This window comes from Egretta garzetta, unplaced genomic scaffold (assembly GCF_000687185.1).
Source record: "Egretta garzetta isolate BGI_Z169 unplaced genomic scaffold, ASM68718v1 scaffold46, whole genome shotgun sequence".
NCBI classification, from domain to species: Eukaryota; Metazoa; Chordata; class Aves; order Pelecaniformes; family Ardeidae; genus Egretta; species Egretta garzetta.
The window spans coordinates 4628973-4655487 of record NW_009260268.1 but is presented as its reverse complement, the minus strand read 5'-3'; the positions used below and the strand labels follow the sequence as shown (position 1 = coordinate 4655487).

At 38.1% G+C, this 26515-nt stretch overlaps 1 protein-coding gene across 4 annotated transcripts in view; it reads left to right on the top strand.

Moving 5' to 3' along the window:
• Window positions 1-26515, top strand: part of SORBS2 (sorbin and SH3 domain containing 2) — an 83564-nt gene that overhangs the window by 24571 nt on the left and 32478 nt on the right. Inside the window, exons 5-10 of one of the 4 annotated variants that reach the window (XM_035897795.1) lie at window positions 159-303; window positions 2669-2844; window positions 7735-7801; window positions 8908-8952; window positions 10019-10205; window positions 13196-13310. In XM_035897795.1, coding sequence (XP_035753688.1) covers window positions 159-303; window positions 2669-2844; window positions 7735-7801; window positions 8908-8952; window positions 10019-10205; window positions 13196-13310 — 735 coding nt within the window. Of the gene's footprint in view, window positions 1-158; window positions 304-2668; window positions 2845-3643; window positions 3668-7734; window positions 7802-8907; window positions 8953-10018; window positions 10206-13195; window positions 13311-26515 lie in introns of those variants that run through there. The other 3 variants (XM_035897796.1, XM_009642417.2, XM_009642416.2) reach the window with 3 other exon arrangements.

Sequence of the window (26515 nt, the reverse complement as noted above, 5' to 3'; positions counted from 1 at the left end):
TGAGTTTTGTATTTCAGTGAATGCAGATGCCATTATGGCTAGGTACCTGACAACTGGCAATTGTTGTGTGGATGACAGTCTTGCATCACTCTTTGTTTGGGATGGCAGTCGGAGGGCTTTGTGTGTAATTTAATGGGATATTGTTTTGTTTCTCTCAGGCTCAGATCACAGTGAATGGGAACTCTGGCACTGCTGCCAGCCCAGTGAGTCACTTTCAAAGGCCTTTTTCCCCTTCTTCAGTTTACCCTCCACCAGCCTCGCTCAATTCCAACGTTGTTATCATGCAGCATGGCAGGATGATGGGTAAGCCTCACACAGCTTAACACATTCTGTTAAATAAACAGAATGTTTGCTTTATATATTACACGACATACTCCAATTCATGTGGCAAAGGTTGCAAACAATTGCAGAGTGCTTCACACCCATAATGAAGGTATTGTCTGTTAATGTACCTTGGGAAGTAAACACAAAAAAATAAATAGCATTTATTGTTAGATATGGTAGTGATCCTGAACCTCAGTTACTATTAAATTCTATTACTTATGTGTGTGGAAGTGATCTCTTGCTACCTTTCTACTAGCTTTGCCGAGGAAAGACCATATATCAAAACAACTCAATCTGTGCAGCCCCTTCAGGTTTTGCCTTCTTTAAGAAACTAAGGGCCAAATTTGTACAATGGTTCTCCCCACAGCTTTCATAATCTTCAATAGAAATACTCCCAACAAAGGGTGGGGCTCTAGGCTTTTAAACGCCTAAAGCCATGTCAATCTATAATTTCTTTATGGGGGTTTTTTGTAGGACATTGTTAATTTTTATTTTAAAAATACTTGATCAGCCTTAGATGGGAGGTTTGCCAGTAAAATCAAGTTTTCCCAGAACAATCATTTGTTTGCTGCTTTTTCTACCAGTGTTTTGCACATTCAGATAAGGCTATACATGCAAAATGGTTTGAACATGATCCTGGAGTTTACTTTTTTGTTGTGCATGCAGGGAAATTGGGTGATAGTTCTCAGTCTGAGACTTACAGCTTAGACAAATGCTGCTATCCCTATGATAGTAATAAGTACAAAACCAATATACATGGGTTTCTCCACATCCCAGAACTCTAGATTCTTTGATTGCTTCCAGTTTGCTGATCTAAAGGCTTATCAACTCTGGTTTGGATATACCTGAAGTAAGTGGTTTCCCACAATTTTTACTCTTGTATGATGCTGAAGTTCTGTGTTCCACAGTAACAGCTAATTTTCATTGCTCATGTAAAAATCCCACTCATGGCCTCAGTTCAAGGCTTACGAAGAATGAAAGATCAAATCCAAAATGTTTTCTAAATTTAACATCGTGCATTTTGGGAAAAAGGCCCAAATATTCAGACATTTGCCATGCAGAGTTGCCCCACGCCATATATGTATAGCACTGGATTATTTACAAGATTTCAAACTTGAGTAAACAGCTGAAACAGCCATGGCAAATACAGCTCTCTACAGTAGGAGTGAGCAGAAATATTCAAATTAAAATTAGAGCTTTCAGTCACCAGAGGTCCTTTTGCTGATTTATATTACAATTCAAGTACCTTGCTTCAGAAGAATCAATGGATGTTAATGTCACACAGAAGGTAATTGTAATCTTCACCAGTAGTATTAGAATGTTTATTTTTCCTCCCTACATTCATTTATCCTGCTGTGAAAATGTCTCACAAGCACTGTACCTGTTCTTACAAAAAAAGATGCTTTGTCATAGCAGCTAATTTACTGAAACATGCTGCCTGAAGGAGCAGGGCTTTTTTTCCTGCGTGCAGGAGAGAAGTACATCATCTGCAGCAGTACAAATTTTCACATGACTTATCCCAGCAGTGAGGTGGTTTTTGTTAAATAAACAACTCTGAATTTTAGAGGGAATTGGTAATAGTGACATGTTAATTTCATTAATTATAAAGAAAGACTAGGGAGAGAGGGATAGAAATGTTGCAAGTCACCACAAAACAGCCTGCACAGTTCACTTAAAGAATTGTAAGTGGATCATCAGATTGCGCTACCGATGCCAAGTTACTGAGGTCCGTTTTTATGGATTATATATAGAGGCACTTAAACATACCAACATAACTTAAAGGGGCAAAAATTATATGTCAGAATCTGTTTTTTAAAAGTATTTGAGCATCAAAACCTAATGTTTCTATACACATATCACATGCCTTTGTGGAGGGCTGTTTGGAATCTGCTGTGCTTACAACACAGCAATCTTCTATATTTTGCTAGATTTGGGGCAGGGGGAGTTTTGAAATTATATTGCTAGTTTCAGAGAATGGATAGGAAAGGTGCAAGAGTTTGATTTATGGGAGAAAGGCTGCTGTCACTATTTCTCAATAGATTTTACTGGGTTTGTGGGTTTTTTCCTTTTTTTTTTTGTGAGCAAGATGCTGCGAAAAAGTACCTCTAATCTAGGAAGATCTGAGTCAAAGAGCCCATGTAGTCATTAAATGAGTTTATAATTCTGTTAATGTAACATTAAGCAGGGCAAAGCCCTAGGTAAGAGGATTTTTTTGTGTTGTGTATGTATGTGGTTAAAACTGTCGTCGATCTTTGTACAGAATACTGAAACGGGGAAGAGTGTTACAACTGCCAAGTATGATTATTGTATCTTTATACAATATTCTGTCATGTTATCTTTACAGAGTCCACAGAGACCTACTCACAGCATGTTCAGACTGTTGGCAGCAGTGCAACCACCAGTACAATACCAATCTGTAGATCCTCAGAAGAAGAAAAAAAAATTACAGTCATTAAAGCTCCACATTATGCAGGGATTGGCCCGGTAGATGAATCTGGAATCCCTACAGCAATTAGAACGGTAGGAAATTCTGGGGAATCTGTGTATGAACTCATACAATGAATTGATTGTTGGTAATGGGTTTTTCACATTCTTCTAGTCTTATATAATGTGGAATACAGTGTGCGTAATCAGCGAGCTCATGAATATAATATTGTGTGTTGACGGAAAAGAAGAATGCTGATGGGAGCATAATTGGGCAACCTCATGTTTCTAGCTTTAATTAGAAGTAGCCAAAACTTTGTGTCTCTTTCTTACTTCTCTGGTAGTTCTTGCCTTTTGGAGATACGCAGTAATTGCATTTGTCTTGCCATTTCTAAAATGAATTTTATATATACTACATATATACATACATGCAAGTATACATATATACGTGCGTGTGTGTGTGTAAAAATCTCACCCTTCTGCATTTTGGGAGACATTGGTTCCCCTGTCATCAGGGTAGTGTAGAAATGAACAGTTTTGTTCTAATAATAATCTAAGTGACTAGTATTTTTGTGGAAGTGCAATATATAATCATTGTGCCCTTGAGTGACATGTAAACAAACAGCGTGGAAACCCTTTCATTGTGAGTAGCCCAGTTTTGATCATCTGCCGCTAGTCGCTGCTTGAGTGGTCCCAGGACGTCAAACTGAGGAGTTTTGTTTTCACTATGCTGAAGCATTCTTTCCACTCTGCTGTCAGGGCAGCCTCTTCTGGCTGGTCCGGAGAGCACAGTGGCAGCCGCACTAGGTCTGTAAAGGAAGCGCTTGCTGGCCTTCCCAGCCAGAGAAGAGGTGCTGTGCTAGTCGGAGAAAGATTAAGAAGAGTGGGAGCCAGGATGAAAGCGGCAGAGCCCTTGCAGGTGAAGTCTTTGTGAGGTGCAAGGATGTAGCAGATGTTGGATGTATCTTCTCTGCCAATACTGGCGTATGGGGCTGTTTTGTAATTGCCAAGAACTGCTTCAATGGATTGAACAATTAGGGACAAAATCAGGAACTGGTGGAGAAAAGCAGTAGGAAAAATTCAGAATAAGTGGTAAGATGGGGACAATTTTGGTAAGAATGGGGGGAAACTGGCATTTCTTGCTTTATTTTTGACATAAAAAGTAGTAAGATCAGAATCTTTTAAAAATTAACAATTTCTTCGCATCAGTGCTCTAGCTTCCTACCCTTTTTTTAAGTAAATATGTCCCTATGCTTTATATAGGATACAGTAGTGATTTTTGTTCGGTTTTTTAGTAGCGGATTGATCTAATAGGATGCATATCAATTATATAAGATTATAGCAAATCCTTCTCAAGTGTGCTTCACAGAGTTGGCAATCTGCCAGCCTGTATTTTACTTTCTGATTGTGTGGTCTGAGTGTCTCAGATTTTTTCCTGAAAACATAATGTAATTTGAATTAGGACATTTTTCAGCTGGATTTGCTCTGCTTTTTGTTGTGTTTCAATTTCAAAATATCTTATAGCTTGTAAACTTAGTATTACAGAAATTATTCTCACAGTGAGAGCTGAGTTAAAAGATTATGCTAGCATCTGTGTGGGGGGGTCTCTCATGTGTCACTTTGTGTCCTTAACTCTGCTTCCTTAGGACTTGGTTGCAAGTGAGATTGTTTTCAAGATAGTGATTTGAGATTATATTTTAAATGTGCACAAGTATATTTGAGCCCCATGTACCTTAGCAATGTAAGAACAAAGGTGATGGTCAGCAAAAGACTCAAACATGCTGCCCCTTGACACCTCTTACAAATGCAGTACTATGCAGAAACATGCAAAAGTGCTATAACTGCATTTCTCATGAACAGTAGAAGGTAGGATATATCACTTGCTCTTTCCCCAAGGTCAGTGAGTAATCCAAATAGGAATCTTCTCCCAGAAAGTTCAGCCTCACTCCATCTGAAGAGAGAAAGAAGTTTTCAAATTAGTTGAGTTTATCATTGCATGCAAAGTTTAAAAGTTTCTTATTCTTCCATCTTTATGAAAATGGCAACAGTCTATCAAAAAAGCAGTAAATGCAGATTCACAGGTAACACACACACTGTGTTCCGAAACACTATGCTACTCAAAGGTAAGTAAATAGGTACTATGGGAGTATCTATATTCCAGATTTGGAGTGCTTTTCAGGACCAGAGAGATTTTTTCGGTCTGTGGTTATCTCCTCCAAGTCCGTCTTTACTCTCAGAACATGGTTTGCGACAGCTGTTTAGCCAAGGAAAGCAGAGCGATGTTCTCTTTCTGTTCCTGCAAACCCTCTCTGTCCAAAGCTGCTGAGAGGGGAGAAGGATTGCTAGAAAGCTTTCCCTTCTCTCAGAACCTTCATCCCATGTTAGCATGTTCCCTCCGATACCACTTTAGGTCCTGCCAGCTCTTGGAAGCACAAGTCTGAAGCCTGAAATTTCTGCCACTGTGCCAAGCCCTGCCCCAAAGATGGTGAAATTCCAAGACATGAAAAATGAAGTCTTTGGAGAAGAGAGAGTAGAATGCTGTTCACTCAGAAAAGCGTTCAGTCAAATGGCACCACCAAAGCTTAGCACTGACAGGGTCCTAATAAAGGAGGAAACAGATTCATGGAAAGCAGTATGACCGTACTGTTTTAGACTATCCAAAATGATCGCTTCATGTCTAATGATTAAAATTAATCTGTAGACTGAAAAGGCCTCTATTTACTAAGAATGAAAAAAAAAAATCAAGTCCTACCAGATTCCTTTTCCATACTTAGTGATGTAAAAATTCAGCTAGAAAAAAAAAAAAACCACAGGTCCACTGAAAGTCATAAATGCCTCCTTTGATTGCATACTTTCTGATGGATTATTAGAATACTGCAATGATTATGGACTTTCCTAACTACCAGCTGCAGGTACTTCTTATGTCCACTTCACTCTATCTGGCTGATTGTTCATTCACATACGATGATATCATGTTCCAACATTTAACTGCAACAACTATAATGTTTGCAAAGCAGGATGGCATCTGAATGGTTTGGTGTGTTGTGAATACTGCTAATTCCTCAAACAAGTGTTGGTATGTGGGATTACTGAATATAAATTGAGAAAATGTATTTTAGAATTAATTTGTTCTATTCCTTAACTAGTCCTGTCTGGCTTATAATGTGAAGCCAAGTTATTGGCTGAGGCTTTAAACCCCAGGGTGGGGGTCAGGGGGGAGATGATGAGAGAAAAACATTCAAATGTACAGGAAGATGTTGGGAGACCTTCTTTGGTCACATGGGAGCTTCTCCATACCTCATCTCTATGTGGAAGCATCCTGTGGATTTGTGGAGGACCTGACTGATAAGGAGTATCCGTCAAAGAGATATCTATGCACCTTTGTCCCTTGACAAACAGTAGGGTTACAGCAGTAATATTTATGCACAGTTTCCAGTCTATTCACCTGTCACTGATTCGAGCTCTGTTGGAAGACTCTTCTTGGCCTAATACAATCAGAAAGGCAGTTGTGGTATCATGGGACCACTGCAGATTTGTACTGCTGTGGGAAATGAAGTAGTACCATGGAGGTTATACCCATCAGCATGAATTCCCTCAGACCTTCTGGACTTCCTTGTAAACTTTTGAACATCTATGATCTTGGAGCACCAAACAGCATATTTATTTCAAATCCAGTGAAATTATTCTTACCAGAGTTCAGGTAGCGTAGAAGTTTAATACCTTTAGGGAAGCAATGTTAAAGTGGTCAAATCTGCTTCTGAATGTCTTCTCTTGGGCAGAAGTCAGGAGCATTGGTAGGTAGGGGAAGGGACCTGATCTTGATACAAAACTCTAGCCTTCATTTCTATCTTGCAAGCGGGTCTTTAGGGCAAAAATGTGATTCACTAAAGAGGTGGTGTGGAGCCAGGTGAATACACTCAGATCTGTCAGTTATTGTGTAGAGAGGAATTTGTGCATTTTCACTCTTCCTGGTAAAGAGGAGAGGGCAGAATGGTTGCAGATTTGGTATTAGCTAATGCAAGACAATGCACATCAAGAGGAGTCTTTTGAGTTACTCCTGTGCACCATGAGGTTTGAAGATAATTTTGTACATCTGCATTAAAAAGCTTTTGCTTTGCTGACTACTGGGGAACAAGTAACATTTTAGGACCTAAGAATACTGAAAACATGTTTGCCTCTGTGTTGTCTCCTTTTCTGAAATAATATCATCCTATCTCAAAGAAAATTGCAGAAAAGAGAAAACGCAGAAGGGTAGGAAATAAAAATAGTTTGAAGCACGAGCAAATGTTGATATGAGGAAAATTTGGGAACTTTGGGATTGCTCAGTTTACAAAAGTAAGGATAAGTATAATTTAATGAGTGGTTATTGAAAGGTATATTGTATTTACTTTTCTCAAAATAGAAAAATAAGTTAAAATTCAGTTGCCTGGAAACGGAATTTAAAACTGATAAAAGGAAATACCGTTTGTTTACAATCTAAACATTAACTCTCAAACACAGTGTTGTCTAATTCTTTTCTCAGTAGTAATTCAAAGTTTTTCTGCATTATTTAACAATTACATTTTGAAGATAATTTAATTTGGAAATTGCCAGGATTTCAAAAGAATGTCTTCTTCCATGCTTGGAATTGCTGAGATGTTTGTGTTTTCATGTAAAATATCTAACATTCATCACTATCAAATGTAGGGCACTAAGAAGATAAACTCTTGATCTGACACTAATTCCTATGTTCCTAACTGTTGTACCCTTCAAGATCAGAGTCCAAACTGACTCAGTCTTCAATATCTTCCAGAACTTGTTACAGGAATTCCTAGGTGAAAGGCATAAGTACACCATTTGAAATAGATGGTATAAAATTGATTATCATAAACAGGGGACAAAACATAATAGTCTTTGTGTCCACAATAACATTACATGGCTGATCAGATCTGTAAATGCAGGTACTTTTATTTTTTTGTTAATTGTTAAAAACTGTATTTTATTTAGACAGTTGACAGGCCGAAGGATTGGTACAAGACAATGTTCAAGCAAATCCATATGGTTCATAAACCTGGTAAGTATGCTTTTGTCTTGGCTGGGTGGTTCTCGGTGGTATTTAAAAATGCACTTTTCTGCATTTTGATTGTCTCCTATGTGAAAATACAAGTGTTCGCCAAGTGTCAGATAATGAATCAAATCAAACAGGCAAATTCAATGATAGATTTTACTGCAGAGCGTGCCATTTTCCTCTGCTAAAGGCTGAACATTTTTAATGGGTTTTTTTTATTACTAAAACTAAATAAACATTGAAGTGATTAGGATAGGTATACCACCAGTATGATTCCATGTCACTGGGGAGCTCAGTAAAACGATCCTCATCTCCAGTTTGAAGTACGAGAAATTGGCCACTGTACATCTCCTACCAGACCAGCTTTCTTTGGGGAGAGCTCATGTGTTAGAACAGCATGGGCTAGTAAACGGGCTGTCTTGAGCCTGTCTGAATTCTGTCTGAATTGCATTTTTTTCATAGAATGTCTTACTTGGTTTTGATTAAATGGAGCTTTGGTGATATTACTAGCTTTAGAGTTAACGTCCTTTATCATGATTGTCACTAAGGATGTCAAGAAACTGTATAAACAGCAATTATGCTCATTACACCTTCAGAAGGAAGGAGACTATTCGTCTGAGGTAGAGCTTGCGTTCAGTATGGGCACACAGAATGTTAGTGGGAGAATAAAAAATGTAAGCAGGAAAATTTTGGCTTACAAGATCTATTTTGAACGCTAGTCAAACAGTAGACATTTGAGGTTGCTTTTTGTGATAGCAACGACAACCTAATAGTCTCTAGTAGAGGAGAGCTGACAAAAAGAAGAAATTGAGCTTGGGAAAGGGAGGAGAAGAAACAAAAAGCTATAATTTGCAATTTGGTGCTAACCAGTAAATACACAAAGTGGGTGATGTGACCAGAAGATATCATTTTGCCAATAAGATGGTAAAAATAGCCTACGGTAAGCATAATGGGAAGAGAGAGTCTTCAGAAAACACCTATGAGATGAGGAAAAGAAATACAGAGCTTGATTGCCTACCGATCTGCTGTTTGTATTTGCAAAACCAAAGCTGCATTGCTGTGATAAACTGGCATGTATTGCAATACTGTAACATGTTTATTTCTTTTTGTAGATGACGACACAGACATGTATAATACTGCATATGCATACAGTACTGGTACGAATTATTCCCTCACTTCAGAATGAGTCTTTTGTTAATGTCAGCAAGTAACAGGGGTAGTTAACTATTCATGCTTGCTTTTATAATGCTTATATAAACACTTTTTATCATCATCTTTGATCTCAGTTGGTGTTTTTTCATGCCTTTTTTCCCAAATGAAACAAAGTTTAATTTTTGTTTCATTCTTACAACAGAAATGAATTGCAGCTGTGGGCCTCTAACTGCAGATGGGATACACTGTAATACTGCATTTATTTTCACTAGTGGTTGTGGGTAATGCAGCCTTATCAAAATGAAAAGGGAGCTACTGTGTGAAAGTACAAATGCTAATTACTGACATGGGAAGAAAAAAAGGTTGCACTGAAAACACCTTTTAAAATATGCAGTAAGAGTGCCTAATAAAGATTATTCTGTTTTATGATCTTGTTCATTTTTGCTGTAGGCACCGGTGTTGATGTTATTTAGCTGCAAGAAAGACATATTCATCTCAGATATAGAAGTGTTGTGTCTTTCAGAAGATTAGAACCATTTACTAAAATTATTTATAAAAAAAATGAAAGTGTGAATAGACTATATGTGCAAAAAAACCCATAGTGCCTTGTGCAAAAATGCCATTCAGAATTCTTCCATTTCAGTGTTTGGTGCATTCGACATGTTCTCATGCTGCCTTTTTCTGTACTGTTGAGAGCATTTGTTGCGGGTCAGTTGTTTTGAGATCTGTTTGGACTCTTGTGATCCTCTTCAAGATACACTATTGCCTAGTTGTCCCAGACTAACAGTAATTATTAAAACAGTGGGGAAAACAAAAAAAAGTGCATTTCCTGCCTCACCTCTTCCTCCTGAACATAGAACAACTGTTTCATTTGAAAATGAAGGATGAGCCTGGGGATTAACTACAGGCTGTCATTAACAGCTTTGATGGATATATACAGCCATTAACTCCCCCCTCTCCCCTCCAAATTAATCAATTTATTTTAACTATACTGCACTTTATCTGTGTGTTTGTAGTTTTATATATCAACTTTCTCATGCTGTGACTATTTCTGTGTTTGTTTTATATTAGGTAGCTACAGTCCATCCTTCTCTGCTCAGGCACACCCAGCTGCAAAGACGCAGACATACAGACCATTGTCTAAAAGTGCTTCTGACAGTAGCTCCGATGCCTTTAAGGTCTCATCCCCTTTACAACCTCCGCATGTGCCACCTCCAGTACCACCACATCGTCTGAGGGAAAGATCTATACCAGAAAAGTAAGTTAGTGTATTTTCAAAAAGTGTTCTTGGTATGCATAGTGATCTAATTACAAGATATCACAAAGGATAAAATAGCAGCTATAGAATACTACGACTTCAAGGGCTTTATTCAAGGGACAGTCAGGTGATGAGGGGTAATCAGTTCCTCAGTAGTGTGTGCATCATGCATGATGCTGCCATTTCTTCAACGTGCTAAAGAAGTGCTTATTCTTACAGGTGATACCACCATGAGCATTTAAGATTTTCATTTTCATTAGTGGGATTGTCCTGCTTGTTGTGTTTCAGAACAATCCATGCTCTAGCAGCTGTCTTGAATAGTTAGTCTCTGAGTATGGTATCCAGTGGCAAAGAGAAAGGATCTAAAAAATGCTGTAAATTGAAATTCAAGGAAGAGCAAAACTATAAGAGTATAGCAGTCAACCCACATTTCCCCAGAGCTCAGGAGTGCTTTATATCCCCACTTTTTCAATCTCCATCTCCATTTAGTAGACCGAGAAGGTGTTTACCGATTAAAAGGGCATTTCAGATTTCTCCTGGTTTTCCAGCTTCAAACTTGCTGCACAAACCAGGTCCCAGTGGTTAGAGTCCAGTCTAGAAAAGGTTAATACTTAATAGGTTGGGAAAGATAAAACCACGCTAAGTGCCCTGCACACAAACTCTATAGATTCTTCAGCGTATCTGCAGTGACTAGCTCAAGCAAAAAGCTTTTTCGTTAGCATTTGCATTCACTAATATTACATGTTGTATAATATTTGTTATTATACATTTGTGTGTGTGTGTGTATGTATTTTATATGTGAAAAGGGTCATTTTTTATTGCATTTGTGGCGACAAGCCCCCCTCTCTTGGTTACATTCAAGCAACAAAAAATAATTTGCCCATTTTTGTCAGCTTGGACATTGTAATCATTTTTATATGTAAAATTGGATTATATTAAACAGTTTCAAACACTTTACAGTTTGAATAAAATGTTATGAGAAAAGACTATACTAAGTGATTAAAGCTAAGGCTATGACTGTGGCTTTTTTTAAAAATTTGTAGGTAGTGGCAATCCAAAAAGTAATCCAGCAGATACACATATTGCAGAGGGAAATGAGATTGCTCGATGGTTACTGATTTGGGCTACTCCTGTCGCTAAGGGCAGGTTGTCAAGAGGAAATGGTAGGGGTTGGAGTTGGGCTACCTCCCAAAGGCCCTGAGGTTTGCATTTTGTTAGCAAGTCATACAGAAGGGTAGATTTTTGTTAGCAAGGCACCAAAATGTGGATCTGCTTAGCTTTGATCTCTGAAGTTATACGAGTCATCATCCTGTGCTAGGTCAAATACCTGGGTTGCAGAAACTGAGGCCTGTTGCAGTTCCTTTTGTCAAGCTTGAAAATAACTGCTTCAACGCTGAATTTGGATGTTTAGCCTCTCCTTTTAATCTCCTGAATGGTAAGACAGGCAGTGGAAATCTATGTTCTCCAGGCCAGGGAATGCCAAACGCGTTAGTTATGCTTTGCCTGCTGCTGACAGCTACAGCACATCAATCTTTTTCTGCCATTGGGATATTCTTTTTTTTAATTGCCTATAAAGCCTGAGTATTTAAAATTTCACATAAGAGGCTTAGGTCCACATGTATCACAGTTTCATAGCTGGGAGGCAAGATATGGTTTGCATTAACAGTTGGGCTCAAAAATACAGTCCATAAGGGATTACAGGCTGAATGCTGTAAATCAAGTGAACGGAGTATGAATCAGAAGGTCATTAGTATCCTTTTTTCTTCAGTGACTTGCAGTATAATGCAGCTTGATCAGAACACTTCCATTTTCCTGTTCATTCTCAAAAAAATACAACCTTTTCTGCTCCGAAACTTAATTTTTTCTTTAGTGAAAATAACCAATAGAGCCATGTAGAACTACTTCCCTTGAAATGTAGGGCATTTTATAAATAGAGGTGTCTGTGTCCCAGAAATTGCACTCACAAAGGTACTGTAAACAAAAGCTACCCCATAGATTTTTATTTTTTTTTACAGGCATGTGACGTGTGCCTTATTATGTCAGGTCACATCAAACCAAGTCACATCAGAAAGGCTGATAGAACTGATGGAATTTAATCGGCTTGTGCTCTTTCTTATTGTAAATACATACAATAGCTGATAGGATTTCCCCTTTCCCTCCTTTGAGTTACTAGTGGGTTATTTTACACAGAGGTAAACAAAAAGATGTGCAAGCTACAGTTTTCCACATGCAGTGTAGGCAGTGACTACAGAAACTGCCATGAAAAGGTAGCTCTCACTGTGATAGCAACTAGCTAACTGTCCCCCCAAAATGTATAGGTAGCTATTAATATAACAGGGTAAATGACTGAAAAATACAGTAGTGGGGGTTACTTTTTATTCTTTGCATAGCACTATTAAATTGGAAGCAAATTTATATCTATAGAGAAAAAGGATAAATTTCTATCCCAAACTCTTGTTTATCTATTCAAATTTCCAAGAAAATAGTATGGTGCTTTACAAGGATATTCAGGAGCAGTTCTACGACAGATCAGGATAAAGAACATCTATTAGATTTTCACTGTCTTTTGAAATAATTCCTCATTTCTTGTCACAGAAAATTTTGTAACTTTTTCAGTATGGACTTACTGTCATATTGTGTGATGACAAAAATATCTGCCACTTGTCTGTATCAGTATAGTGCATAAAACAAGTATAGTAATTTCACAGTTTGAGAAGGCGTGTCATGGTGTTTTGACACAGTATGTCGGGGAAGTTTCTAAACTGGTACCAGTTATAACAAAAGTATGAGCAAACACACAGGCTGGACATCTCTAGTGTTTTTCCTGCTGTAAACAGGTACAGTGCTAAGCCAGACATTTCACAACTGTGAAATCTGGAAGGAGAAAGCATGCTGAAATTCATTTGGGTTTGCATGTTTCTCTTGCACAGAGCTGAAAAGCAGATGGCAATGACAATAAATTGACTCAGTTGCTCATATTTGTTATTTAGAAATGACTGGGATCCCCCTGACAGAAAGGTAGATACCCGCAAGTTCCGTTCCGAACCAAGAAGCATTTTTGAATATGAGCCAGGAAAGTCATCAATCCTTGAACATGAAAGACCGGTAAGACACGTAAGTGGGATGGGTAATACAGTAAAGAGCCTTGGTGAGAGGTCATCTTTTTATTTTACCACTGATTATAACTACTCAGATGAATGTTGAAGGTCCTCTTTCAAATATAATTTTGCAGCAGTTTGTCTTTGCTCGTTCCTGTTGGTTGTGTTGAAAATGTGAGTTTGGCTTATTTGCTAAACTTAGATCTTCTGGTATTTCCAAGAAATCAAACCGTCACTGTGGAAACCTAATGGATGATGAGCAGAACTGTGAATTAATGGAAATAGCTTTTTCTAATTGGCAGGTATCTCCAGCACAAATTGTCAGCAGTATTAACAGCACATACCATATCTGATTAATTAATGCATAAAAATAAAACTATTTGCCTTTTCAGGATGTACTTAGTGGTACACTTAAGGAGGCTTTGGTCAAATACTGGTCAAGGTTGCCTAGTGAGGCTGTAGAATCTCCATTTCTGGAGGTGTTCAAGACTCACCTGGACACAGCCCTGAGCATCCTGATCTGATTAGATTTGCTTTTAGCAGGAGGTTGGACTGGATGACCTCTGGAGGTCCTTTCCAGCCTCAGTTACTCTGTGATTATTGCGTGTACATTAACATGTAATTAGAAGTCTTTATTCCTGCTTTCTGAATGATTGTGATTGTGGAGTTTTCACAAGCACGTCCGATAAAGCTATGCTTAATGCATGCAAAATGACCATTAACAGGAGTTTTCATTTGCTGTAAGACACATTCACCCAGCCTCTGCAATTTACCTTTGTGCTATTGCAATACTTCCTTATTTTAGGAAAAGTGTTATGTATCAATAACAATATTTTCTTTTCTTGGTTTTTTACTTCGAGGTTGGAATGGTTGAGGGAGTCCAGCTTTAAAGAAGGGTTTATGTAATCAATACTGGATTATTATTTGCTTCTGTATTATTACATGCTTGTTCACAGAATTTATTTTACTAATTTGAAATAAATTAAGCAAATAATTGAATTCCAGAATACGTAGTATGTGTGAAACACCTGTACTAAGCACCTGTTCCTTGTGGTTTTGTGGTCTTTACAGGAATATAATTTTCATTAGCTAGGAAATACTAAGCTATGTTTCTGTGAAATTAAGTTCTTGCAGAACTGATGCATTTTTCAAAGAGGAAATTGGCATTTCTATATGAACTGCTAATTAATCAATATAATTAAATGGGATTTGGTACTTATTGTGAAGCTGGACTTAAGTAATTTTATTTAAAAGGTGATGGCATTTGTTCTGAGCACTTTTATGATTGCTATGGCTGTGTTATACACACTGAGGTCATTTACCAGCCTTCCCAATGCCAAAGAATAACAACAGATTCAAATTAAAAATAAGAAAAAATCACAGTGTTGTTTCAAAAATGGTCTCACTTTTCTAATAAATTACATTTTCTGCTAATGTAATGTGAAAAAAAAACCCTCTCAGGAATTGCAGTGCTGATGAGTATGATCATAGATACAGTTTTTCTATTTTAGCGAACTAATGAAATGACAAAAAAGTGAGCTTTCCTGGCTGTTCCTGAACCCTTTTTTTTAACTTGCTTACGCATTTTATTTTTTGTTCTCGATCAAGAGGTTGGATTTTGAGCTTTCTGTGGTTCTTAAAATATTTTCATGCAGAAATACCTTAGTCACATCATACTTACTGAGCAGCATCAGTCAACAGCAAGATCATCACCTGAAGCTTATGCTAGAAGTTTAGACTTACTGATATAAATACAAGGAAACATCTCTTTGTACAACAGATTTTAAAAGCTGAGGAAATTCTGTTCATGGGCAGAATGGAGAGATTTTTTGTTTATGTATGATTCAGGGCTGTAAAAGATTGGAAAGCAGGAATTAATGTAGAATACAGGAGATGAAGGCTGTGCTGACACTAGTGTAATGTTATTAGCTGATATAAAAATAGTTGAAGAGACCTATCACAGTTTTATCACTTTGGAATTTCTGCTGTTAATAAAGATGATGTTTAGCTTTATGTATTTAGACACTTCCTTTGGACCATGATACAAAAAGAAAAAGATTGGGTTTCACTAAAGCATTTGCTTTCCTTGTTTTCATTGACTGGGACATGGAAAGCGAAACTCACCGCTTGTTAAAGGATGATCAGCAGAATAGGTTGAAAATTTTTATGTGTGTCTAGGAAAAGCTGACATCTGAAAACAAAGCATTAGTTCCAAATTCCAATGAAAACTCCAAATTCTCAACTGTGTCAGTATTGCATGAGTTAAGTCTTTCATCTTGATAATCTGAAAAGATTTGATTTTTAATGCCTGAAAAATTGTTCTGATGATACTGAAAGAAAATATTAATCAAAATATGGAATACAAAAATAGATATAGTTCATTAATATTGTAGAAGATGGACATTTACAGCATCTAAACTGGAAATTCTTAGTTAGTTTTGTCAAAACCAAAAAAGTCAAAGGGAGTTTCTCCAGCACTTTAAATCTTAACATTTTTTTTTCTGAAATTAAATAATTTCCATGCCTACAGGATTGCAGTTTTGATGGCAAAATGATCTGAAAAAAAAAAAAAGAAAAAAATATTTACAGCTACTTTATATGATAATAATCAGGGCAGATGAGGTTTGAAAGATCAGTATTTCCTTTATTGAGATAGGTACTGCATTATAAATAGTTGTGATTAATGTGGAGATTAGAAACATGGGAAGAATATAGTAAAATGAGATTCAGTGTAAAACTAACAGTTAGTGGGAAATATTATTCAGCAGATCCTCATTCAGTAAGTCAAAAGAACGTGAGAAATAATAACCATTACCCCTTTTGACTATTACCTGTGAATGTCTGCCTGTGTATATCAAATATACAGGCAAAGCAGCGTGCTATAAATGTAATCTTTTTAAATGACGTCAGTGTTCTATACTTGAGCATGTTGATGCAGTGCTGTGTTGACCATCTGATGCAGACAGCAAAAAGAGTGAAGTTACTTACTGGTCTTCTGTAGTGTATCTTCAGCAAGTGATGAAAATGTTACTAAATGACTAGGTGAAGGATAGAGTGTAGGAACGTGACTTGGTTTGACTGACAAGTCATAAAAGGGAATTTACTTTATTGCTTTTACCTTCTATTCAAGCAGTTTGGGAGATGTGAGACTAAGCCAAGTTCAGTTTTTTAAGTCAAAATGAATTGTTGATTTTAAGTCTCTTAGAAGGAAAGATAATAAAAAAAGGTCCATCAGCAAAATTGTATCTGAAAGCCAAGCAAAATCAATTGCCTGTGTATTGATCTTGGTAGCACAGGGAATGCAGAGTCCTCCCTTGAACTGCCAGGCGGCAGTGAATTTGTAGACCTTAGTGCTCATTTTCTTTTTGTTTGCTGCCCTCTGTGGTTCAAGCTGTAAATAAAAGCAGGACTTCTGTGCATGGGGTTAGCTCTACACTTTCTTATGCTCTCGTTTTATTTGCACACTACTACATGAGGAGAACTCAAAAACTTAGAAACTACGTAAAATACACTGTTTCTAGTTTTTTCTTCACAAGCAGAAATGTGGAGGTTTTCAGCTGATTGCAAGAGTATTTGAAGATAAAAGGGGAGCCAGCTCCCATTCCCTTTGTTATCCCCTTGGCTAGCTGGGTGGAAGCCCAGCTTGCCTGACAGTGTGTTCTGGCTCCCTGCAAGAAGGGACACCGGTCCCTCAATGCGTAGGTGTGGGGCTGCTGCTGTCCAGGGGACAGTGAGGCTCGTGAGGGTGGCGCTGGCTACCCAAGCAAGTCATGTCAGTAGGCCTGGATTTGCTGTGCCAACAGCTCCACAATTTCTGCACCTTATGCATTGCAAGAGGCTTATTTATTTATTTTATGTAGATGCACCCAGTTGTTGATATTGACATTTCTGTTAAAGGAAAAAAATTCTGTTCATGAAAATACACGATAAATATTTCAACATACTGTAACTTAGTTTGGAGAAATGATGAAAAAACAATTGTTTAGAACTGTCTTCTCAGATTATCCAGATCTAAATTGTGGATTTTTTTTTTAAAGGTAAGCAAAAAACTCTGAATACGCCAAGTGGGAACCTAGTTGATACATAATGAAATTATCTCCTGCATCATGAATCTCTCTTTTTTTGCCCTTGTGCTTTCATCTCCCTGTAGAAGAGAATCGTGTTTCTAATTAAATCAATTATAGTCTCTATTAAGGTCACAAATCTTTCCTGGTCAGTTCATGAAACTATTTTCAGTGGTGTTTTTCTGCTAAAGACTTGGGTATGTATAGTTGAGTTGAAGCAGTTGTCATTAGTAGTGCTGAATTACGGCTGTGGATGGTGGAAATGTTAGGGCAAAACTCCCAAGCAGCATCACTTACTAATGGAGCGCAGCAAGTTGATCATCGCTGGCATTTGCTTCCCACTCTGTTCACAGGAATAATACCTCCCTTACTTGAAAGGGACATTGTGAAGACAAATCTGTAAAACAACAGTTGGTGTCCAGATATGCATGAACAGCTCATAGGTATGTGAGCACCAAGGTAGTTCAAAAGGGCTGTTGACCTTTCAATGGAGCAAAATTGGGAGTCTGTTCCAGTAACATCAAAGGCAGCAAGAGAAGTGCTGTAAGATGTTTAATTACCTGAAATGGTCAAGAACACGGTGTTATCTCTTGCAGAAAACAGAAATAGCTGTATGTCATTGCTCTGGTGTATTGGTGACAGCTTGACTCAGGAGGAAAAAGTGTTAAATACTTTATCACTGGTATCGTTCTTTATGCAGGACCCTGTCGTCTTCTTTGAGGATTGCTTTCTAGGTCACACCATAATTACTGTCTAAGTTCTGATAATTACAGTTGCAGAGGACCAAATTTTAAAATCAGAAATACCTTTCACAAGAGACTTTCTCTGTTTCAGAGATCTTTCAGCCAACTGTTCACTGTAATTCTGTGCTGCATGACAGCTTACATCAGATATTACAAAGGAACTGGAGCTATTTAGAAAATAATTAATGCAGCCAAGTTTACAGTTGATTAGATATCCCATTGGGAGCTCTACTGTTTTGCACTGTCATGTTTTCATGCTACTTGAATAAATCTGTCAGTTATTCTTCGTTCATTGAAAAATTTTCTTAACGCTGTCTTCAATTGCTACTTTATCCCTTTGCTGTGAGAATTTTCAGATGAAAACAATGTATTTCACTGTGCAACAAAATGCTTCATTACGCCAACAAGGCTGTGGGAGATAAAGCATTACAAAATTCTGCTAAAACAAGTATTAGGGAATGCATAATTTTTGTTTCCTGGTTTTTGACGATAGGATTTAAAATATACCGGTTCCATTTCATATGCTGAAGTGGCTTTTTAATGTAGTCATGCCTGCATGATGCCTACTGATAATGTCTGCTCAGCACTTGCTTCAAGGCAGCAAGATCCAGAATTAACGCGCTTTGTGAGAAGACAAGGAACGACCAAAAGCAATACTGACAAAATGCTGTCTCAATTGCTGATCAGATGGGCAATTTCTTGCCTATGCTGAAAATGAAAATCATTTAAGCCATCTTCTTAACAAGGAATCTTTAGTGGGATTAAATATACTTAAGTAATTCAGTGATGTTTACAGAAGCGGTCAAAGAGCCCTCTTAGCTTTAAAAGAGTAATTTTTAAACGTTTAACATCTTGCAGCCATTGAAAGAACAGCAAAAAAAAAAAAAAGTAGTATTAAAGCTACCAGTCAATGACAGCTCTTGAACGAGAGTATTCTCTATCTTAAATACCATCTTCATTCTTTGATTTTATTCTGTTCCATTCCCCATATTCGTTCTGTGTTTGTGTGTGTGTGTTGTTAAAGCAATGTGGCATTTCTAGCCCTTTTCTCAGCGTGTGCCTTTTCCTTCCCTTTTCCTTCACAACTGCTCCAGACTGATTGCATAAACCCAGATGACATAGATTTAGAAAATGAACCCTGGTATAAATTCTTTTCAGAACTGGAGTTTGGACGCCCGGTAAGTGAGGACAGAATATTAATATTTAAACTTTAGGAAAAATATTTTTATAATGAGGAATTTACAAATTACCAAATTCAGCAAACATACGCCAGTAGAGTTAATACGATTTTCTCTTGAGAAATGTCAATAAAGTAATATCATGCATAAAACTATTATTTTTCAAGTGGATCCTTAACTTGCCAGAGTATTGGTTTTAATAGCTTTGATACAGGCTACATATTAGACAAATAGTAGTGTGTAAATTTTTAAGAGCAAGACAAATTGCATGTTAAACCGGGATGTTTGCTCGTCTGCCTAAATCTTTTGCATTTGGCTGGATTATTTTTGAACAGTCTTTCAGGACAGAAAAATGTGTCAGTTAGCAGGATGCTAAGTTGCAAATGATATATTTTACTTGAAGGAATGTGTCTAAATTTAAATACATGCAACCATATACAAATTGCTTATGGCAGTAGATACTCAGATTTTTTCCTTTTTTTCCTCTCTTACATGCATACATGCAGAACACACATTTCGTACCTGAACAGAGATATATCAGGTTTGCTCTGTTTTCAAGCTGGGCACCTGCTTGGACAAACAGGCTTCAGTTCTGCTCCAGTTTTCACAAATTGTCAGGTGCAAAAAAAAGGACTCAGAGAAACAGATGCTACCTTAGTCCTCTGCAAGCATTTACATTTAAAATTATAAACCTGAAAAGCTCCATTTGATTGAAACACCTAAACATCAGAGATACCTCAGTTTTTCACCTTTGGTTGCCCAGGCACTTGCAGTTCTTCTGCAAATATCACAGGCTTAATCGGGTGTAAGCTCCAAAGGCGGTTCATATTTTTTTATACAAGGATAAAGCAGTAATGTTGTTCCCGAAGCAAGATTGAGAGCTAGGTTTTACTTCCTTCCTGTACGGCGCCTTAATGCTGAGGCTGGAGATGCACCTGCTCTTGCGTCTGCACACACCCTCTCGGGCTCCGCAGAGCTCAAATTCTTTCCTCTACACTCTTAACATCTTTAGGAAAAAGAAAACTCAGAAGAATGTCTAACACAGTGCTTAGAGTACTTTCCAGACAGGTGGAAGGTGTGAGTTCAGATCCCCTCAGAAAAAGGAGGGAAGTAGACCCACGCATTCCCTCAGTCAGGTTAAATATTCTCATAGCTCCTCAGGATGCGGGGCAGCTTGAGGAAAAAAAACAAAAGCACCTGCCCACAGGCAGGAAATCCCAAATAGGCATGGCCTTTGAGCTTGAGAGTGTCAGGATTTAAAAGATTGCCATTCGTATCTTGCCCTGTTAGCTAGCAATCCTCTGGAGCCCCCCTCGGTGTGCTAATTACTGACATGCCTCGTACACTGGGGCCTGGAGGGCACGCTGGGAACCAGGTACCATAGTCCCTTTTTGTAGCTAGCTGTAAGCCAAAATCAGCTACTTCAGGAAAGCAGGAGAGAAAGCAAACCACATACCTTCTTTTAAAACTTTAATTTTGTAATCATAACATTTCAGAAAATTACCCATTGAATACCACCTGAAAACAAATTTTAAAAAAAAAAACATTAAATATATCTAGGTTTAATATGTTGTCCAGTGGTCTATAATGTATCACATTTTCACTGATCACTTTTTATCTCCTTTTATCTTGCCATTCAAGCTGTTTTGTCATTCCTCCCTCTAGGTGGGCAGAAACAGTCCAGATACATTCTTCTGATGAACAATATGTCAACCATATTTACCAATAATAATAACCTGAGAATAGTAAGATAAAGTATACTGAGGCTTCCCCAGCAGAACATAACTGCGGTGCTTTACACTCTTGTGTCTCATCAGTATTAAAAACTGCTGGTGTTGATTCAACCATTCCAGTTGTAAATTTTACTACCTAAAGTTACTAACGTTTTATTAAGATGCTTATAATTTTAAAAATACTGTAACACGTTCTTCCTTCCATTCTACCCATACGTGTCACTCTTTGTATCTGACGTTGTCAACACCTAGTTTCTAACTGTGTCACCTTCTCCACATGTTCCATTCCTTGCTGCCACTGATTCTACTCCATTTCATCTCTACACTTCTGCTTTTATGATGCAGCCACCTAAAAAGCTTTTGGACTATGTTCAAGACAGTTCTTCTGGTGTTTCCAATGAGGTAAATGAATGATTCTTGTTCAGTTGATTCTCTTGGGAAGAAGGGTTGGAGTGCTTGCCACTTATGTCTTAAGTCTGTTAAAATTTAGTGGTTTCCTTCGGATAGCTGCAAGACGTTTCTAATTCACAATCATTTGATCTTTATCTTCGTATCTTTCCAGATCACTAGTGCATTTGGATGTTGATCTTATTATCCTAGGAACTGTGAGCCCTTATCCCAAAACTTCTCAGAGATTAACACTCAGAGTTACACAACAGCCCATACGTCTCTAACTCTTTTGACAAATTCCCACTTCTTCAGAGCTGGGCGAGTGCATTGCTTTCAGACAAAATTAATACACCAGCACAGTAGTATTTTTTAATTAAAATACCTGACCACAAATTCTACATGTCAAGTGAAAGCCTTTGTGGCTAAGCTATCATTTCTCCAGTTAAGTATTTATGGCTAAGGTTGCTAGTCAGGAAATACAGCAATTAATAATCCTATTGTAAATTTATAACTGCAGGATTGATGGTCACTGTCATTACTCCAAATAAAATGCATCAGGATCAGGTGGTGGGCTGTCACTGCCCTGCTCTGAGTGGGAGAGATTCAGGTTTTCATTCCTTCTCCCCTCCCTCCCCATTTTTAGAGCGTTAGGGTGAAAGTCATTGAATCCTGTAATGACGACTTTACTTCATATGGTGCCTTTACCTCATTCATATTCGTGATTCGCTCTCATCTTCTATAGCCTCTCCAAAACTTAAATGCCATTCGTGGCCTTGAATTGTTAATTGTTTACAAGTTACTCTGAGTTGGTTTTAAGCTCTATATATCTGGAAGAACCTCATGGTTGTGAAATTTGGGCCTGGTAAGCTTCTAGGCCTTCACTCATACTTGAGAGTACTCTTTATATGTCAGGGAAGACAATTTAAAAGCCCTAGCATGATTATTTGCAATGCTATCATGTTTGGGTCTGGGTAAAATGGCTATTAAGTTATACTGGTTTTCTCTTTGTTTAATTTACAAAGATATTTATATTTTATTTTGAAACTTTTGAAATCTTTGAATATGATAAATCATGTTCACAAACTACAGCAAATTAAATATTTTTCCGGGGGGGGGGACAGAATATTACAAATAACTTGTTAAAGTATTAGACCCATCATGCAAACAAGCCTGTTTGCTCTTTACAGCTTTTGTCTACTTTTCCTAATTTCATTTTCAGGACCATTAAAGCCTTGATGCATGGAAACAGCTAAATCATTGGCTTAATTGTAAATATAGATCTGGGTTTTTTTGGTAGAACTGAATCAAAATGTTCAACAAAGTCTGTATTAGGTAGTTTGGGGTGATTGTCTCCAACACTTAATTATTTTTATCAGGCAGCCTTTATCCATATAGGACAGTGTTGAATATTCTGGAAGATGCCTAGCTAGCTTTGGAGATGGGGGGGTGGGGGAGATGTGTTCTGATGGGCCACAAACACCGGTACCCCCTCTTGGCAGTAAAAAATGACCGTACCCACTGTTTGCTTTCGCCTTCCCCTATACGCCGTATCTGTGCAGCCCTACCTGTGGGCACGAGGTATGAACTCCACACAGCCTATATATAATAACGTATGCCTGTGGTAGAAGTCAGTGTTGTAGAATGTGCAACAGACAGTATCTTTCATACAGAAAAAACTTCAAAGACGACGTCAAAGGAAGGGCAAGAGGGCAAGTAACATTCAAGATGATAAGATTATCTTAAAGGACAGAAGGCAAAAGCCATACAGTAACCCAGCAGTCAGTTTTGGCATGACACGCACTTCTTGCTGTCTTAGGCTGATCAGTAACACACTATTTATGGCCTGGGGAATGCTGTGGGTAAAGTCCTCTGTGGTTTGGTTTCAGTTGTGTGATTTGCCTATTGCCTTCCATAAGAGGCAATGGGGATCTGCACCACCCTTGGGATTTACATCATGGTCTGTATAGCCCTGGAGCAGTTACAAGTGGTGGAAAGTAATCGCTGCCCCATGGCTGTTTGGCCAGTATTGTGTGACAGATCGTCTCCATCCGGTCTCTAATGGACGGGGTTGGCACCTGTGCAAGAAACCACACAATGACAATTACTCTGCAATGTTTGTATCGCCTCATGCAACACTTATAACAGATGTCACCTGTGAGCCCCAGTTTCCCTCCTCTGCTGGTACCGGACCGTGGTGGTGACTGGTCAGCAAAGACGAGGTTGATAGTTGTGGCCAGCTTTGAAATAAGATTCTGACGTTTTCCAGAACAGGTTCAATGTGTGTTTTGTGGGTAGCGTAGGGAAGCACACAGACACTCTGTTGTGTAGAAACATGAGGAGAACCGTGGTTACGCTAGGTGTTGGTGTGAGCAACTCTGCTGCTGGCTTCTATGGTTTTATTGCAGACAGACCTCATAATATTATATACTTATCATAAAATCATTGCAGTTGGATAGTGATGGGAGAACTGTCATAAAGTAGTTTTCAGCTTTCAGAGGATGTAAAGGAAAACTTGAAAATATGAACTGTATGAACAGTAAAGACTCAGGAATAATACCTTCCTCAGAATGTATTTTAAAAAACAAATACCGTGATATTTTGTTCAGACAAAATAGGTCAACAATAATGCACTCATCATGAGCCCCATACACATTCCAAATATTGTGAAATAAAATAGGGATCATTCCCTTCATGCTAATAGCAGGTTTATGGTCTGTCTGAGAATATCTGATGAACATCAGTACACCTCCATAACAGAACTGCCTCCAAACCACATGCTTCTGTTCAATCTGCCTGTGGAAAGGAGGTTTGATTCTTTACTCCTTCCCTAGAGGAGATGGCATGGTTTTGTTTCACAGTACCCCTTCTCTCTAATATTTAAGTCCATTGACTTTATGAGGTAGGTTACAGTACTTAAAATACAATTACCTGTTTCTGTTCTTCACATTCCAGTCCACAGATCAGTTTTTATTTTCAAGTGTCATGCATTGTTTGTTTATCAACTAAGAACAATGCAATGACAGATCATTTAAAAAAAAAAAAAACAACTAAACCTTGAAATCTGTGTTTTGCTAGGAAAATGAAACTCCTAAGAAGTAACTTCACATTTGCTTGCAGGAAAAAGGTTGGTTTTAGCAAATTTAGCAAATAAAAATCAGATGCTGCGATGAAACTTGATTGCATTCCACAGTCTTGTGTGCTCTTCCATCATGGGAAAAAGTGTATGTGGAGCACCACTGCCCAGAAAGGCACCTGGGAAAGTCTTCTTCCAACAGGCCATTGCTACAGCAGACCTGCCCCACTGAGCGCGCCATCCTCCTGCTATCACTGATGCACGCTTCCCTGTTCCTTGAGAACATGGGCTACGTACCACTACCTCACCTCACTTTTCTCTTGGAAACAGCTTAATTCCCAGATTGTGTGAAGACCTCTCATACACAGGCTGCAAATTGCAGATCAGTGTTGCCTGAGGACATGTTCATTTAACACAACAGTAATTCCTCGCAGGTGGACATATTGCCGTTGATAACTTTTTTAATGCCACTTTCTATTTCCTACTGTAGCGCACACGCTGTGGGTTGCATGCCTGTCATTCCCTACTGTAAATGAGATGCAAATGAATAGAGGAGATTGTGTCTCCTCTGATGTGTCTGGAGGTTGTACTGGATGAGCTGAAAATGACTGTGTGACAAATAGCCCTTTTTTTTAGCATAGCACTAAAGTAATTTTTGGAGCTTTTATTTCTAGCTCCCTTCTTTCATCCCTAGCATAAATCACTGGGGCAGAGTTGTACGTTGCCAGAACTTCAGCATCAGTTTCGACAACCTGAAAATCCATGATACAGTGCAGCAGTGTATGAAGGGTAAGGATGAGAAAAAGAGGAAATCTATTCTTTTGGTTTCCCATTTCATTATAAAACAAAGTATTTGTCATACAGAACAGTGTAGCACATTACAGTAGAATCATATTTCTTGCTTGGAAGCAGTTTCAGAGGGTTTGGGCTAGTTGAGCTCTGACAGGAACAATTTAACAGTATCCATCAGGTAGGAATTTCAGCAGCAGCAGAGAAATTGCCTCAGCTTTGACTTCAATGTGGTGACAGAATATTAAAAAGAGACTTTAAAATCTCGCAAAGACACGTCACTTCTAGCACATGTGACTCTTAGCTCAAGGTATTACCCGAGTCTTGCATTGCTTCCGTTCTGAAGAGATGCGAAGACTGGCAAGTTTAAACACACAAATTATTAAACCAATGAAGTGGTAAAATTGTCATGGTTTCATGATTTAGTCCAGTAGTCTATTTCATTTCAAAATAAATTGGAAGAAGACAGAGAAATAGTTATAACCAAAACCTTGGGTTTCCCTTTTTTCCTAGACAAGTGCTTACTTTGAGATTTCCCCCACGGTGAAATGCACATGAGAGTTTGTGGGTTGAAAACATGCCATGTTGAACTGTCTAAGATCACCAAGAAGCCTTGAAATAGGCCAGAAACTAAATTCCTTCAAATACAGGCCAGTTCCGATGCTTTCTCTTGGTGAAACATCAGAGCTGCCATCACTCTGTTTGCCAATGTTACAACCCAATGTTGTTTTCAAAATTTGTTGCCTTCAAAGTTGCTGTTGAAATCAGGAGGAAGGAGGGCTGTGCCCAAACACTGCTAAGAGGATACAGCTCATGTTCATAATGCTTAATCTAAAAGAAAGCCATGTTTGAGCTAGTTCTGCCACAGTGTTTTACACGTTAAGCCAAGTATGACTTGAGAGGAAACCTGGTTCTGCCATTTCTGGTGGTCAGCTTTATGTTACTGGGTTTTGCAGTGAGCATATTCTTTATAGGTCATTTATCCCAGCTTTGTAATCTCACCTGAGGCAGGGTTCTACCTTTGTGTTTATACAGCAAGAGATTGTGATCCAAACTGGAGCTTATGAATGTAACAGCATTTAACAGTGAGAATAATAGCAGTAACACAGAAGAAATACTTGAATACTTGTCCACAAAGCAAAAAAATTTCTCTTTAGAAAAAATAAACGTTTTGAAACCCTATCTGGAGATCACCTTAAATACATTATAGAGGACTTACTTTCTCTGCAAAGTAACATCTTT